At 43.0% G+C, this 15,579-nt stretch overlaps 1 protein-coding gene across 1 annotated transcript; it reads left to right on the forward strand.

Annotated features, from left to right (window-relative positions):
- The first annotated feature begins 1,158 nt into the window (after positions 1-1,158).
- Positions 1,159-15,362, forward strand: ca6 (carbonic anhydrase 6). The gene is made up of 11 exons (XM_014147477.3): positions 1,159-1,393; positions 2,362-2,541; positions 2,932-3,080; positions 5,943-6,038; positions 7,254-7,320; positions 9,939-10,096; positions 10,534-10,660; positions 11,853-11,936; positions 12,025-12,057; positions 13,384-13,589; positions 14,931-15,362. The coding sequence occupies exons 1-11, from the start codon at positions 1,309-1,311 to the stop codon at positions 15,342-15,344; spliced, it is 1,599 nt and encodes a 532-aa protein (XP_014002952.1). The 5' UTR covers positions 1,159-1,308; the 3' UTR covers positions 15,345-15,362.
- The last annotated feature ends 217 nt before the right edge of the window (positions 15,363-15,579 follow it).

Below are 15,579 nucleotides of genomic sequence, written 5' to 3' on the forward strand. Positions count from 1 at the left end.
AGAGAGGAGGCTTGTGGTTATTTGATTTCCTTTGAGGCAGTAGGGCCTGGTCAGGAGCATGTTGTAACAGGTGGTGCTCCCAGCAAATTATACCTGTTACCCCACTCTCTCTCTATTCAGACCCGTATAAAGCTTGTTCTAATGTGCTGATGGGTGTAATGCATGAAACATCTGTTAGATGAGACTCATTGTGCTGTCCCAAATGCCAACCTATTCCCTATATAGTGCACTACATTGCTATGGGTCCTGGTCAAAAGTAGTGCACTAAGTAGGGAATAGGGTGCCATTTGGGACTCATGCACTCTCTGACAGGGTAACGTCCCCTCTGGCACACATTATAGTGACAGATGTCAACATGACTGTACTTGCAGGATGTTTCTATGGAAGTGATGATAGCAGGCTTGGCTTTCCTCATTACTAAGCCAGGCAGTGAAAAAAGCATGTTGTGGGAAATTGAACAAGATTTTCTAATACATTATTATAGTCAAGGGCAAGTTTGCCTCTCAAAATACTTGGTGAAGCACCTGTCAAATATTTCATAATTTTGTCTACAAATTCAAAGTGAATTTATAACATATTCAAAATGTATGAAATTATTAGAGATCAATATAAATTAATTGTTTCTTAGTGTTGACTGTTAGTGTTAAAAGTTTAATGTCCACCTATTTTCCCAAAAAGCCCACATCTTGACACATTTGCCATTATAACCATAACAATAAAAGTAATCTATCAATGTAAAATGTGTCTACAATATTCTCTTGACCCTTAATCAATAAAATAGACTAAATAAATGAACTGGTCTGTTTAGATTATGGACAAACGTTAACATGAACCAGATGTGTTGGACCACATTCCCTTTATCATGATGGTCATGACGCATCCAAATGAATCCTCCGTTTAAAAGAAACAATATTATTTACATTAAGTACAATTTACAACAAGAATAAACAACTGGACAACGAGGGAGCGACAAACATTCAAAACAAAAAAAAAGTAGAGAGCATTTCATGACATTTCATTCTCCCAACCAAAAGTCTATGCCAATATTTGTATACAATGAGTCACAATTGGGGAAGTGTGCCGTTACCATTTCGTTTTGTAAAACATTTTGATAAAAGCTCAAGTAATCAATAGTCAACCAGAGGTTGGTGCTCTTGTGTAACACTGTGTTGAGGAAAGGGGAGCAGTAAGCCTGGGGCGTTGGTTTCACAGAAGTTTCAGTACCGCCTTTCAGTCGCAGTTGGAGAGAGAGCGGGAGAGAAGTGAGGGACGTGTGTGCGTGTGTGTATCAAGAGGATTTCCATTGAAATGGAGTGCTTCAGTCTTTTTGTTCATTTCATGTTGGTAAGCGTTGCCTCTGCTGGGATAGATGGAATACATTGGACATATACAGGTATGGATTCATTGATGACCTATTTCCTTTTCGTTATCCATTGTGTTTGTTTTTTTTGGACTCCAAAACCCCAGAAAAAAAACCCCCACAAAGTTTTGAACTCATTCTCAGATATTTCAATTCATTTTTCATGTCTTATTTGTAGAGATGATTAACTCTAGGATATTTTATGTCTGGGAAAAAAAGGGATGAATAGAAATAGTTGTAGTTTAAGACATGATAAAACTGATGAAAGTTTGCAATGTGTGTGGTATATGGCCAATATACCACTGTTTAGGGCTGTCCTTAGGCAAGACGCAACGCGGAGTGCCTGAACACAGACCTTAGCCGTGGTATATTGGCCATATATCACAAACCCCCTAGGTGCCTTATTGCTATTATAAACTGGTTACCAACGTAATTAAAGCAGTAAAAATAAATGTTTTGTCAAACCCGTGGTATATGGTCTGATATACCACGGCTGTCAACCAATCAACATTCAGGGCTGGAACCACCCAGTTTATAATTGCTGTTTAAATCATGTAGATCTACCGCTCATGATGACAAACAGGTAGCATGACGATTAAATCCCCAGTGTAGACCGTAGACCTATATGATTACAGCTAGGAACGATATCATTTCTGTTCATTATCATAGTGTGTAATGTCTGAGCCCTTCAGACAGCCATTTGGTTCGTGACAGACGCACGGTTTACTGTAATACCTCTCTTACAAACCATCACTCAGACATTTGGCTTTAGAGGTTTTGTGGTTACATCAAGGTGCTGTGAAGGTAGAGGGAGAAACAGAGGAACTTTATACAGTAGTGTTCCGTCGGTTCCTTCTCTCCTCTGCGTGAACAAACTGGCCTCTGTCGGAATGTCTACTTGGAGGCTTGGGCAGCCAGTTTTAGACATTGGGCCAAGTTCACATTGTTGTATTGTTCATCGTCGTCGTTACCATCCATCCGTTCTGTTTCTCCTTCTCCAGAAGGGGCCCTGGACCAGGTGCACTGGGCGGAGGAGTATCCGGCGTGCGGCGGCCGGAGACAGTCCCCGATTGACATCCAGCGGCGGAGCGTGCGTCACAACCCCCACATGCTGCAGCTCGAGCTCACTGGATATGATGCTCAGAAGGGTAACTTCCTCATGAAAAACAATGGACACTCAGGTAAAAAGTAGTGTGGGAAGGTGTACCCCCACCCCCCACCCAAAAACAAAACGGAAATAATGAACAACAATTTTTTTTTTAAATGAATCCAACTTTATATTCCTGGTGAACTTTATAACAGTTTTAGCGTTTACTGTTTTGTTATAGTGAATGAACAATGAACATTCAATACTATTGAAACATATTTTTTCAACAATAACATCTTAAACATTGTATCTAAATTAGTTAGTATTGGTCCCTTTAGCCTAATCTCAATGGGACTAAGTTTCCTTGGATAAAAGCATCTGCATATATTTATAAATAAATGAGTTAATTAAATGGTATATATTTATTAATTAATGAATTAAATGGCATTGTAAATATTAAAATGTCTTCTTGTGTTGTGGGCAGTTGAAATCGTCCTCCCTCCCAGCATGGTGATTACCAAGGGTCTCCCTGGCGGCTACACGGCCGTCCAGATGCACCTCCACTGGGGCGGCTGGGACCTGGAGGAGAGCGGGGCAGAGCACACCCTGGATGGCATCAGATACATGGCAGAGGTGGGCTACAGATACAATACCCCCCCGAACCAACAAAAAAACTGTTTCTGAACGATTTAAAACAGCAGAACAAATAGAGGTGGGCTCGTGTTACAGATACATTACCCCCCCCCCAACAACAACAACAAAAAACTGTTTCTGAACGATTTAAAACAGCAGAACAAATAGAGGTGGGCTTGACTTGACCATAGTGGAACTAAGGCCTTAAAAGCAGCCTTTGTACCATCATGACACTCATTGCCACTCCTCGTCATGGCAACATCAAAAGGAGTTGACCTGATAGCACAAACAGTTCTGAGACCAGGCTACCTCTAACTCAACAGTGCATCTCCATTATAGCCATACAACAGTCACAAGTCTAGTATAGCAAATGTATTAATTTATTTGATATTGATGTTCAAGGTCATTGGCAGCTGGAAGCTGAATTGCTGTATAAATATTGTAGGCTGAACCGAAACAACACATCACTCTTTAGGTTTCTGAAAGATGTGAATACTACCTTTTATTATCCATAAAACAGTCCAGCAGTGCAAATATTCAATATATATATTTATATATGTATACAGTACCAGTCAAAAGTTTCTACACACCTGCTCATTCAAGGGCTTTTCTTTATTTTTTACTATTTTCTACATTGTACAATAATAGTGAAGACATCAAAACTTAGAAAAAGCACATATGGAATCATTTAGTAACAATTGTTTTTTTCAACAAATGAAAATATATTTAAGATTCTTCAAAGTAGCCACCCTTTTCCTCGATGACAGCTTTGCACACTCTTGGCATTCTCTCAACCAGCTGCATGAGGTAGTCAACTGGAATGCATTTCAATTAACAGGTGTGCCTTATTAAAAGTAAATTTGTGGAATTTATTTCCTTCTTAATGGGTTTGAGACAATCAGTTGTGTTGTGACAAGGAAGGGATGGTATACAGAAGATAGCCCTATTTGGTAAAAGACCAAGTCCATATTATGGCAAGAACAGCTCAAATAAGCAAAGAGAAATGACAGTCCATCATTATTTTAAGACATGAAGGTCAGTCAATTCAGAAGATTTCAAGAACATAGAAAGTTTCTTCAAGTGCAATCACAAAACCATCAAGTGCTATGATGAAACTGGCTCTCATGAGGACCGCCACAGGGTTACCTCTGCTGCAGAGGATACATTCATTAGTTAACTGCACATCAGATTGCAGCCCAAATAAATGCTTCACAGAGTTCAAGTAACAGACACATCTCAACATCAACTGTTCAGAGGAGACTGCGTGAATCAGGCCTTCATGGTCAAATTTCTGCAAAGAAACCACTACTAAAGGACACCAATAAGAAGAAGAGACTTGCTTGGGCCAAGAAACTCGAGCAATGGACATTAGACCGGTGGAAATCTGTGATGGAGTGCTGCATCAGATGACCTGGCCTCCACAATCACCCGACCTCAACCTAATTGAGATGGTTTGGGATGAGTTGGACCGCAGAGTGAAGGAAAAGCAGCCAACAAGTGCTCAACATATGTGGGAACTCCTTCAAGACTGTTGGAAAAACATTCCAGGTGAAGCTGGTTGAGAGAATGCCAAGAGTGTGAAAAGCTGTCATCAAGGCAAAGGGTGTCTACTTTGAAGAATCTAAAATATAAACTATATTTAGATTTGTTTAACACTTTTTTGGTTACTACATGATTCCATATGTTTTATTTAATCGTTTTGATGTCTTTACTATTATTCTACAACGTAGAAAATAGTAAAATAAAGAAAAACCCTTGAATGAGTAGGTGTGTGTCCCGCTCCATGGCCGGAGCCTTCCTCTGCGCCGATGCCCAGTCCAGGCACGGCGTTCAGCCCGGCGCCATGGCCGGATCCGGGGTCTGGGCGGGGGCTACGACCCGCACCGGAGCCGCCACCAACACTAGGCAGTCCTCTACCCTCCCCATTTGTTTTCAGGTTTTGCGGCCGGAGTCCACACCTTTGGGGGGGGGGGGGGGGGGTACTGTCACGCCCTGACCATAGAGAGCCCTTGCTTCTCTATGGTGTTTAGGTCAGAGCGTGACTAGGGAGGTGTTCTAGTCATTGTATTTCTATGTTGGTGAGTTGTATGGTTCCCAATTAGAGGCAGCCTCTAATTGGGGATCATATTTAGGTAGCCTTTTTCCCACCTGTGTTTTGTGGGATATTGTTTTGTTTAGTGCATTGTGCGCTACGAACGGCACACTCTTTTTGGTCTTTGTTGTTTTGTTAAGTTTCACTTTGGAATAAATTATGTGAAACTATACGCACGCTGCACTTTGGTCCCGTCCTTTTGAAGATCGTGACAGTGTGTCCAAACTTTTGACTGGTACTGGATATATATATATATGCTAGTAATATATACTATAATATATACTCTGCTGGACATTTTGTATGGATGACTGTTGTATGGATTATTTACTTAATCCTCTTGGTTCCTGTACTAAAGATATCCTCTTGGTTCCTGGAGGAACATAGGTTATGTACTAAAGATATCCTCTTGGTTCCTGGAGGAACATAGGTTATGTACTAAAGATATCCTCTTGGTTCCTGGAGGAACATAGGTTATGTACTAAAGATATCCTCTTGGTTCCTGGAGGAACATAGGTTATGTACTAAAGATATCCTCTTGGTTCCTGGAGGAACATAGGTTATGTACTAAAGATATCCAACGTTGCTGATCTTGGGCTGCTTTCTCACCCTCTAGCAATGACAAGTGGATCTTCTTGAGTTGTAGATTGGATAAAGTTCAGATTAGTTTGAGTCGGATGTACATGTGGATGTTAACAAATAAAATGATTTCCAACCTGGTGTTTGACAACTGGAGCAACTTTCAACTTACATTTTTGTCCTCTGTGTTGCAGCTCCATGTTGTCCATTATAACTCTGATAAGTACAAGAGCTTTCAAGAGGCCAGCGACAAGCCTGACGGACTGGCAGTTCTAGCCTTCTTCTACGAGGTGAGATCTGAAGATAGGTTGTTCATCTTCTTGTTCGTATTTTACATTCTTCTTGTGGTATTCCAGTATATGAACTCGGAACAGATGACACATAGAACAGCTTTGTGGGTAACTGGCCCAGTGCCCCCTGGCCCGGTGCCCCCTGGCCCGGTGCCCCCTGTCATAACATTTGATAGTATAATAGTATTGGACATCCTGCCTGCGTGGTTAATGGGCCCATTGATTGGGCGATTGCGTGCTGTTTGGCCCGCTGAGGGAAAGTTGGCTTCTAGAGATGGGAACAAATGGCAGTCAGTCAGTCAGCCAGCCAGCCAGTCAAACCTTCAGGCAATCAGCCAGCCAGTCAGTTAGTCATTCATTCAGCCAGCCAACCAGTCAGCCAGTCAGTCAAACCGTCAACCAGCCAGCCAGTCAGTTAGCCATTAATTCAGCCAGTCAGGCAGCCAACCAGCCAACCAGCCAGCCAGTCAGTCAGTTAGCCATTAATTTAGCCAACCAGTCAGCCAGTCAGTTAGCCATTAATTCAGCCAGTCAGGCAGCCAACCAGCCAACCAGTCAGCCAGTCAGTCAAACCGTCAACCAGTCAGCCAGTCAGTTAGCCATTAATTCAGCCAGTCAGGCAGCCAACCAGTCAGGCAGTCAGTTCCAACACTTTGCTGTGGGTTAGAGGTCATCGCTTAGGCAACGCTGCCACAGGGCACAGGCATCCTTCCCAGCTAATGGACTGCAGCTGTGTAGCGGGTGTGTGTGTGTGTGTGTGTGTGTGCTGGTGTTCTATTGCCCTAGTAAAAGTAGTCTTGCTTACTGAGACAACGTTCTAGTCACACATACAGCTGGAGTTTTCTCCCACCCCCAGCTCTCCGTTCTACTATTTCTTATTTCTTTTCCTCTCTCCTCATTGTTGGGAAGGGCCCGTCAGTAAGCATTTCACTGTTAGTCTACACCTGTTGTTTACCAAGCATGTGACAAAAAGCATTTTATATAAAACCTTTAGCCAGTTAGTTTGATGGACATTTTTGAGAACACCTACTACCGGCGATTTCATCAACAACCTAACTCATTCTCTCGTTGTTGTCTAGTTTCAGTCAGGCCGGTATCTTTTTTTAACCAGTGTGGTTGTTTTGCCTCATTTTGGCAAGGAGACCATGTAGCCTAGGATTGCAGAATCCATCGCTTACCGGTTCGTAGGTTTGATTGTGGTTTTGTCCGTTATAGGACGGACATTTTGAGAACACCTACTACAGCGATTTCATCAGCAACCTGGGAAAAGTCAAGTACGCAGGTGATTTGGTTTTCTTTGGAATATTATTGAATGTATCTACGTTAATATCAGTATTACTGAATGTATCTACATTAACAACAATATTACTGAATGTATCTACATTAACAACAGTATTACTGAATGTATCTACATTAATATCAGTATTACTGAATGTATCTACATTAATATCAGTATTACTGAATGTATCTACATTAACAACAGTATTACTGAATGTATCTACATTAACAACAGTATTACTGAATGTATCTACATTAACAACAGTATTACTGAATGTATCTACATTAATATCAGTATTACTGAATGTATCTACATTAACAACAGTATTACTAAATGTATCTACATTAACAACAGTATTACTGAATGTATATACATTAACAACAGTATTACTGAATGTATCTACGTTAACAACAGTATTACTGAATGTATCTACATTAACAGCAGAATTACTGAATGTATCTACATTAACAACAGTATTACTGAATGTATCTACATTCATGTCAGTATTAGTGAATGTCTCTACATTAACAACAGTATTACTGAATGTATCTACATTAACCTCTATGGGCTAGGTGGGACGCAAAGCGTGCCACCCGTGGTGCACTCCATCAACAGCAGGTGCATTTCAAGAGCGGCAAATTTGAATCCAAATAAATGTCAAAATTCAAATTTTTCAAACATACAACTATTTTACACCCTTTGAAAGATAAGCATCTCCTTAATCTAACCACGTTTTACGATTTCAAAAAGGTTTTACGGCGAAAGCATAAATTTAGAGTATGTTAGGACAGTACATTTACAAGAGTTGTGTGTAATGTTTTGTCAAGTCAAAGACAGGGTCACCAAAACCATAAAACCAGCTAAAATGATGCACTAACCTTTTACAATCTCCATCAGATGACACTCCTAGGACATTATGTTAGACAATGCATGCATTTTTAGTTCTATCAAGTTCATATTTATATCCAAAAACAGCGTTTTACTATGGCATTGATGTTGAGGAAATCGTTTCCCTCCAATAACCGGCAGTCAAGTCAGCGTCACAAATTAAATAATTAAAATTAGAAAACATTGGTAAAATATTATATTGTCATTTAAAGAATTATAGATTTACATCTCTTGAACGCAATCAACTTGCCAGATTTAAAAATAACCTTACTGGGAAATCACACTTTGCAATAATCTGAGCACTGCGCCCAGAAAAATACGCGTTGCGATACAGACTAGACGTCATGTTGGGGAGATCTAAAATCGAAAATACTATGTAAATAATCCATTACCTTTGATTCTCTTCATCAGATGTCACTTCCAGGTATCACAGGTCCATAACGAATGTAGTTTTGTTCAAAAAAGCTCATCATTTATGTCCAAAAATCTCCGTCTTGTTAGCACATGATCTAAGCCAGCCGGACTTCTCGTCATGAACGAGGGGAAAAAATATATTTCCGTTCGTTCAAACATGTCAAACGTTGTATAGCATAAATCATTAGGGCCTTTTTTAACCAGAACATGAATAATATTCAAGGTGGACGAATGCATACTCTTTTATAACGTATTGGAACGAGGGTACCCAACATGAACTCGCGCGCCAGGTGTCTAATGGGACATCATCGTTCCATGGCTCTTGTTCGGTCAGATCTCCCTCCAGAAGACTCAAAACACTTTGTAAAGGCTGGTGACATCTAGTGGAAGCAATAGGAAGTGCCAAAATATTCCTCAGCCCCTGTGTTTTTCAATGGGATAGGTTTAAAGGTAATACAACACATCAGGTATCCACTTCCTGTCAGAAAATGTCTCAGGGTTTTGCCTGCCAAATGAGTTCTGTTATACTCACAGACACCATTCAAACAGTTTTAGAAACTTTAGAGTGTTTTCTATCCATATATAATAAGTATATGCATATTCTAGTTACTGGGTAGGATTAGTAACCAGATTAAATCGGGTACATTTTTTTTATCCAGACGTGCAAATGCTGCCCCCTAGCCCTAACAGGTTAACAACAGTATTACTGAATGTATCTACATTAACAACAGTATTACTGAATGTATCTACATTAACAACAGTATTACTGAATGTATCTACATTAACAACAGTATTACTGAATGTATCTACATTAACAACAGTATTACTGAATGTATCTACATTAACAACAGTATTACTGAATGTATCTACATTAATATCAGTATTACTGAATGTATCTACATTAACAACAGTATTACTGAATGTATCTACATTAACAACAGTATTACTGAATGTATCTACATTAACAACAGTATTACTGAATGTATCTACATTAACAACAGTATTACTGAATGTATCTACGTTAACAACAGTATTACTGAATGTATCTACATTAACAACAGTATTACTGAATGTATCTACATTAACAACAGTATTACTGAATGTATCTACATTAACAACAGTATTACTGAATGTATCTACATTAACAACAGTATTACTGAATGTATCTACATTCATATCAGTATTACTGAATGTATCTACATTAACAACAGTATTACTGAATGTATCTACATTAACAACAGTATTACTGAATGTATCTACATTAACAACAGTATTACTGATGTTCAGTTTCTGTTTTCACCTGTTGGGATGTTGTACAGGCCAGTCCATGAACATATCCACCCTCAACGTGCGTTCCATGCTACCTGAGAACCTGAACCATTTCTTCAGGTACCAAGGCTCTCTCACCACCCCTCCCTGTTACGAGAGCATCCTGTGGACAGTGTTTGACACGCCCATCACCCTCTCTCACAACCAGGTAACCCTGCTATCTCTCTCTCTCAAACCGTCTGATTTGTAAAATTAACTTCTCAATTCTCCACATCAATTTTCTTTGAAATTTAACTCAACTTTTTTTGTTGTTGAAATTTGTACCTATAGCCGTGAATGAAAAGGAGATCAAACAGCCCTGTGATTTATTGATTACTTGATTGTTTAGTTCATTGATTGCTCTCCCTGATGTCTCACAAAACTGCTGATGTGTAAATTAAACCTTTACATTTTTCAACAATGGACGTGAACTCTTACACTCTGCTCCTAGCCTCCCTAAAAAGCAGATGAAACAGCCCTGTGAAAGATTTACTGATTCATCCATTTATTCATTCATCCTTTTATTGATTCATTATTGAATTAATTGATTCATTATTGAATTAATTGATTCATACACTCTCTTTTCTATCCTCTCCCCCAATCCAGATCAGAAAGTTGGAAAGTACTCTGATGGACATGGACAATAAGACTTTGTGGAATGATTACCGCATGGCCCAACCGCTCAACGATCGCGTGGTCGAGTCCTCCTTCCTGCCTCGCCTGGGGAAAGGCAGTACGTAGCTAGAACCTACTCTTAGGGAATTAAAAAGATAAACTAAACGGGAAAATATTATTATATATCTATGTAGATATAGGTCCTGCTGTATATGATAGGGAATGGATCAATTAGTTGTCCTAATATGGCTGTAGCCTCCGTTTGAAAAGGTAGCACTGTATCTACAGATGTAGGATCTTAATTTGAGCCAGTTTTCTACAACAGGAAAATTATCCTGCAGCAACAGGATACGTGAATTATTATGTGGATTATAATTAATGAACATTTTTATAGAGGTTGATAAAAAAAATTGTTAGGGAAAACCTTGTCTGAAATTTCAAATTGGAAATTACAAACTTTAGAAGTCTTTTATAAACTTAAATACGCTACAAGTTTGAATTTCCTGCTTAGCAGGAAATTCTCAGCAACAAAAGAGTGATCAAATTAAGATCCTACATCTGTATACAGGCCCGTGTGTGTGTGTGTGTGTGTGTGTGTGTGTGTGTGTGTGTGTGTGTGTGTGTGTGTGTGTGTGTGTGTGTGTGTGTGTGTGTGTGTGTGTGTGTGTGTGTGTGTGTGAGAGTGTGTGAGTGTGTGAGAGTGTGTGAGTGTGTGAGAGTGTGTGAGTGGATGGATGGATGGATGGATGGATGGATGGATGGATGGTCTTGTGTTGCCAGACTGTAATTTTGCCTTCGCCCTTCTTACTATCTTTCTGTTTTCCCGAGTAACCCTTGGGACATGAAAAGACTGAGATCAATGTTAAGGAATGGATCAACTTAACAGGCAAATAGACACAGATAGATATATCTCATATTGATGCTCAACATATGTCTTTAATATAGTGGATTTCTAAGATGATGCTTATCTCACAGTATGTTTTCAGATGATTTATGATGCTCAACATATGTAACCCATCTGAGAGGAATCAGCCTCAAGGCCTTTCCCTGACCATGTTCCCTTCCTCTTTCTCGGCATATCTGTCTCTCCCCCCTCTCGCTTCCCCTCTCTCTCTCTCTTCTCTTTCTCTCCCTCTCTCTCTCTTTCTTCCCCTCTCTCTCTCTTTCTCTCCCTCTCTCTCTCTTTCTTCCCCTCTCTCTCTCTTTCTTTCACTCCCTCTATCTTTCTCTCTCTCTCTTTCTTTCCCTCTCTCTCTCTTTCTCTCCCTCTCTCTCTTTCTTTCTCTCTCACTCTCTCTTTCTCCACTCAGCGTTCTGTCGCCAAGATGAAATCGAATCAAAGCTTCTGAAGATCGAGGGTCTGATTACTTCTCTTGGAAAACACATACATTCAAGTGAGATATCTATAATATTGACATTTAAAAGTATAACAATGAGTGAAGGTTTAGGTGAACTGACTCTGTGTTTTTGTTAATAATGTAGGTGCAATTGGGGATGCAAGGCCTTCCAAACAAGGTGAGTACTGTAGTTAGGTATGGAGTACACCGTACGCTACGAGGCTGCTCTTATATATTACATACAATAACAACCAACGTCTTATCACAATGTTATTACAATCAGGGGTTGGAACCAAAATTATTTTCCAATCGTTTTGTTCTGAACAGAAACAGTATTTTTATAGTTTCATTCCACTGTTCCGACCAGCAAAATAAAGTTCTGAACTGGTTCAAACCCAAAAAAAGTACTGGTTTATTGCGTTCCTTTCTGTTCCTTTTTTTTTTTACCTGTTAAATCAACAGTATTTTACATTTAGCTTATTAAACTACTTCACCAATCCGTGACAGAACAGCTATTTCCATGTTGAAATATTATGGGATTCATTTTCTCTATCGTTTTCGATGGTAGGCCTAAATTATGATCAAATAGCCACGGTAGCCATCTTGACCACTGTCTGAAACTGTAACTTAAAGCGGGTACAGCCTCAGTGTTCACAGGAAACGCACGCTGGAAGTTGCACATCATTATCACAACATTACAAGTTTGCGCTCAGCAGACCTGAAATTTGCTCAGTTACACTAGTTACAATAGTAGTTACACTATTAGTTACAATAGTAGTCACAATAGTAGTTAGAACATAACTACAGGTATATGTATTGAATGGTGTAACATTTTACATGAAGTTGCTCTTTTACGATTGTCACGGCTATCGTAGAGAGGGGACAGCGTGGTTGTAGTTCCACATTTTATTAAATCCGTGAAACTTTGCAATACGTAAATAACTGACATGACAAAACAACAAACCGTGACGCAGAGAGAAACAAACACTACTCAAAATATAATAACCCACAAAACCCAGGAGGAAAACCCCCATACTTAAATATGATCTCCAATTAGAGACAACGAGGACCAGCTGCCTCCAATTGGAGATCAACCCCAAAAAACAACAACAGAGAAATAGAAAACTTGAACTAAACATAGAAATAGAAAAACCACCCCCTGTCACGCCCTGACCTACTCTACTATAGAAAATGACATCTTACTAGGGTCAGGATGTGACAATGATCTATTTAGAGTACTTCTATTTACACTATTTCTATTTGGAGTACTTCGCTTTAGAGTACTTCTATTTACACTTTCTATTTAGAGTACTTATATTTACACTTTCTATTTAGAGTACTTATATTTACACTTTCTATTTAGAGTACTTCTATTTACACTTTCTATTTGGAGTACTTCTATTTAGAGTACTTCTATTTAGAGAATTGTTGTGTGATGCAGAAGATATGTAACATTCCTTCTTCTGTATCAGATGTTAACCCTATAATTCCTGTCCCAAAATAGAGCCCAGAGTGATGTCTCCCCTGGTGCTCCACTTCCCAGAGAGGAACACAGAGAGTTATGCCCGGGCCCACCTGGCTCACTCCATGGACCTGCACTCCTTCACCGCCTGCATGCACCTGAGGACGCGCCCTGGAGAGATACACACTGTCCTGTCATACTCCAGCCAGGGAAACGACAACGAACTGATGATCACCATGGGATATGAGGTGGGTGGGGAGGAGGGAGGGAGGGAAGGAGGGAAGGAGGGAGTTAGGGAGGGAGGGAGTCAGGGAGGGAGGGAGTCAGGGAGGGAGTCAGGGAGGGAGGCGAGGGGAGGGAGGGAGTCAGGGAGGGAGGGAGTCATGGAGGGAGGCGAGGGGAGGGAGGGAGTCATGGAGGGAGTCAGGGGAGGGAGTCATGGAGGGAGGCGAGGGGAGGGAGGGAGTCAGGGAGGGAGTCAAGGAGGGAGGGGAGTCAGGGAGGGAGTCATGGAGGGAGGCGAGGGGAGGGAGGGAGTCAGGGAGGGAGGGAGTCAGGGAGGGAGTCATGGAGGGTGGGGAGGAGGGAGGGAGGGAAGGAGGGAGTCAGGGAGGGAGGGAGTCAGGGAGGGAGGGAGTCAGGGAGGGAGTCAGGGAGGGAGGCGAGGGGAGGGAGGGAGTCAGGGAGGGAGGGAGTCATGGAGGGAGGCGAGGGGAGGGAGGGAGTCATGGAGGGAGTCAGGGGAGGGAGTCATGGAGGGAGGCGAGGGGAGGGAGGGAGTCAGGGAGGGAGTCAAGGAGGGAGGGGAGTCAGGGAGGGAGTCATGGAGGGAGGCGAGGGGAGGGAGGGAGTCAGGGAGGGAGGGAGTCAGGGAGGGAGTCATGGAGGGAGGCGAGGGGAGGGAGGGAGTCAGGGAGGGAGGGAGTCAGGGAGGGAGGCGAGGGGAGGGAGGGAGTCAGGGAGGGAGGCGAGGGGAGGGAGGGAGTCAGGGAGGGAGGCGAGGGGAGGGAGGGAGGGAGTCAGGGAGGGAGGCGAGGGGAGGGAGGGAGGGAGTCAGGGAGGGAGGCGAGGGAGGGAGTCATGGAGGGAGGCGAGGGGAGGGGAGGGAGTCATGGAGGGAGGCGAGGGGAGGGAGGGAGTCAGGGAGGGAGGGGAGTCATGGAGGGAAGGAGGGAGGGGAGGGAGGGAGTCAGGGAGGGAGGGAGTCATGGAGGGAAGGAGGGAGGGGAGGGAGGGAGTCAGGGAGGGAGGGAGTCATGGAGGGAATCAGGGAGGGAATCAGGGAGGGAGTCAGGGAGGGAGGGGAGTCAGGGAGGGAGGGGAGTCAGGGAGGGAGGGGAGTCATGGAGGGAGGGGAGTCATGGAGGGAGTCAGTGTGAGAGGGGAGGGAGTCATGGAGGGAGTCAGGGAGGGAGGGGAGTCAGGGAGGGAGGGGAGTCAGGGAGGGAGGGGAGTCAGGGAGGGAGGGGAGTCAGGGAGGGAGTCATGGAGGGAGTCATGGAGGGAGGGGAGTCGGGGAGGGGGGGTCTGGGCGAGGGATGGAAAAGTCATCAACAGTCTTATTTCTATTTTTCATGTGATCCATCGAGGTGGGTCTGTGGATCGGCAACGAGTTTGTCAACCTGCCCCACAACTTCCACTCCCGTGACTGGGTCAACTACTGCGTCACCTGGTCGTCCCACTCCGGGGGGGTTGAGCTGTGGATCAACGGGCTGGTGGGGGAGGAGCAGTACCTCCGGAGGGGATACACAGTCAGCCCAGCAGGGGTCTTCATCCTGGGGAAGGACCAGGACGGCTTCCTGGGGATCTCTGACATGGACGCCTTCGTGGGTCAGATGACAGATGTCAACTTGTGGGACTACGTTTTGAGCTCGTCTGAGATCCAGGAACAGATGTCCTGTGAGAACACCACCTCTCCCAGGGGGAACGTGCTCAGCTGGGGGGTCACTCCTATGAGTCTCTATGGGGGAGTGCAGCTGGAGACAGACTACAGGTGTCACTGATGGGAGGGGTGGGGGGGGTGCAGCTGGAGACAGACTACAGGTGTCACTGAGGGGAGGGGTGGGGGGGGGGTGCAGCTGGAGACAGACTACAGGTGTCACTGAGGGGAGGGGTGGGGGGGGGTGCAGCTGGAGACAGACTACAGGTGTCACTGATGGGAGGGGTGGGGGGGGTGCAGCTGGAGACAGACTACAGGTGTCACTGAGGGGAGGGGTGGGGGGGGTGCAGCTGGAGACA

The sequence above is a fragment of the Salmo salar genome, chromosome 15 (genome assembly GCF_965601325.2).
Source record: "Salmo salar chromosome 15, fSalSal1, whole genome shotgun sequence".
NCBI lineage: Eukaryota > Metazoa > Chordata > Actinopteri > Salmoniformes > Salmonidae > Salmo > Salmo salar.

Coding starts and splice junctions, on each gene's coding strand:
- ca6 (XM_014147477.3), top strand. CDS start 1,309: ATGGAGTGCTTCAGTCTTTTTGTTCATTTCATGTTGGTAAGCGTTGCC. Junction 11,937..12,024: donor TGGAAAACACATACATTCAA/GTGAGATATCTA, acceptor TTAATAATGTAG/GTGCAATTGGGGATGCAAGG. Junction 13,590..14,930: donor TGATCACCATGGGATATGAG/GTGGGTGGGGAG, acceptor TGATCCATCGAG/GTGGGTCTGTGGATCGGCAA.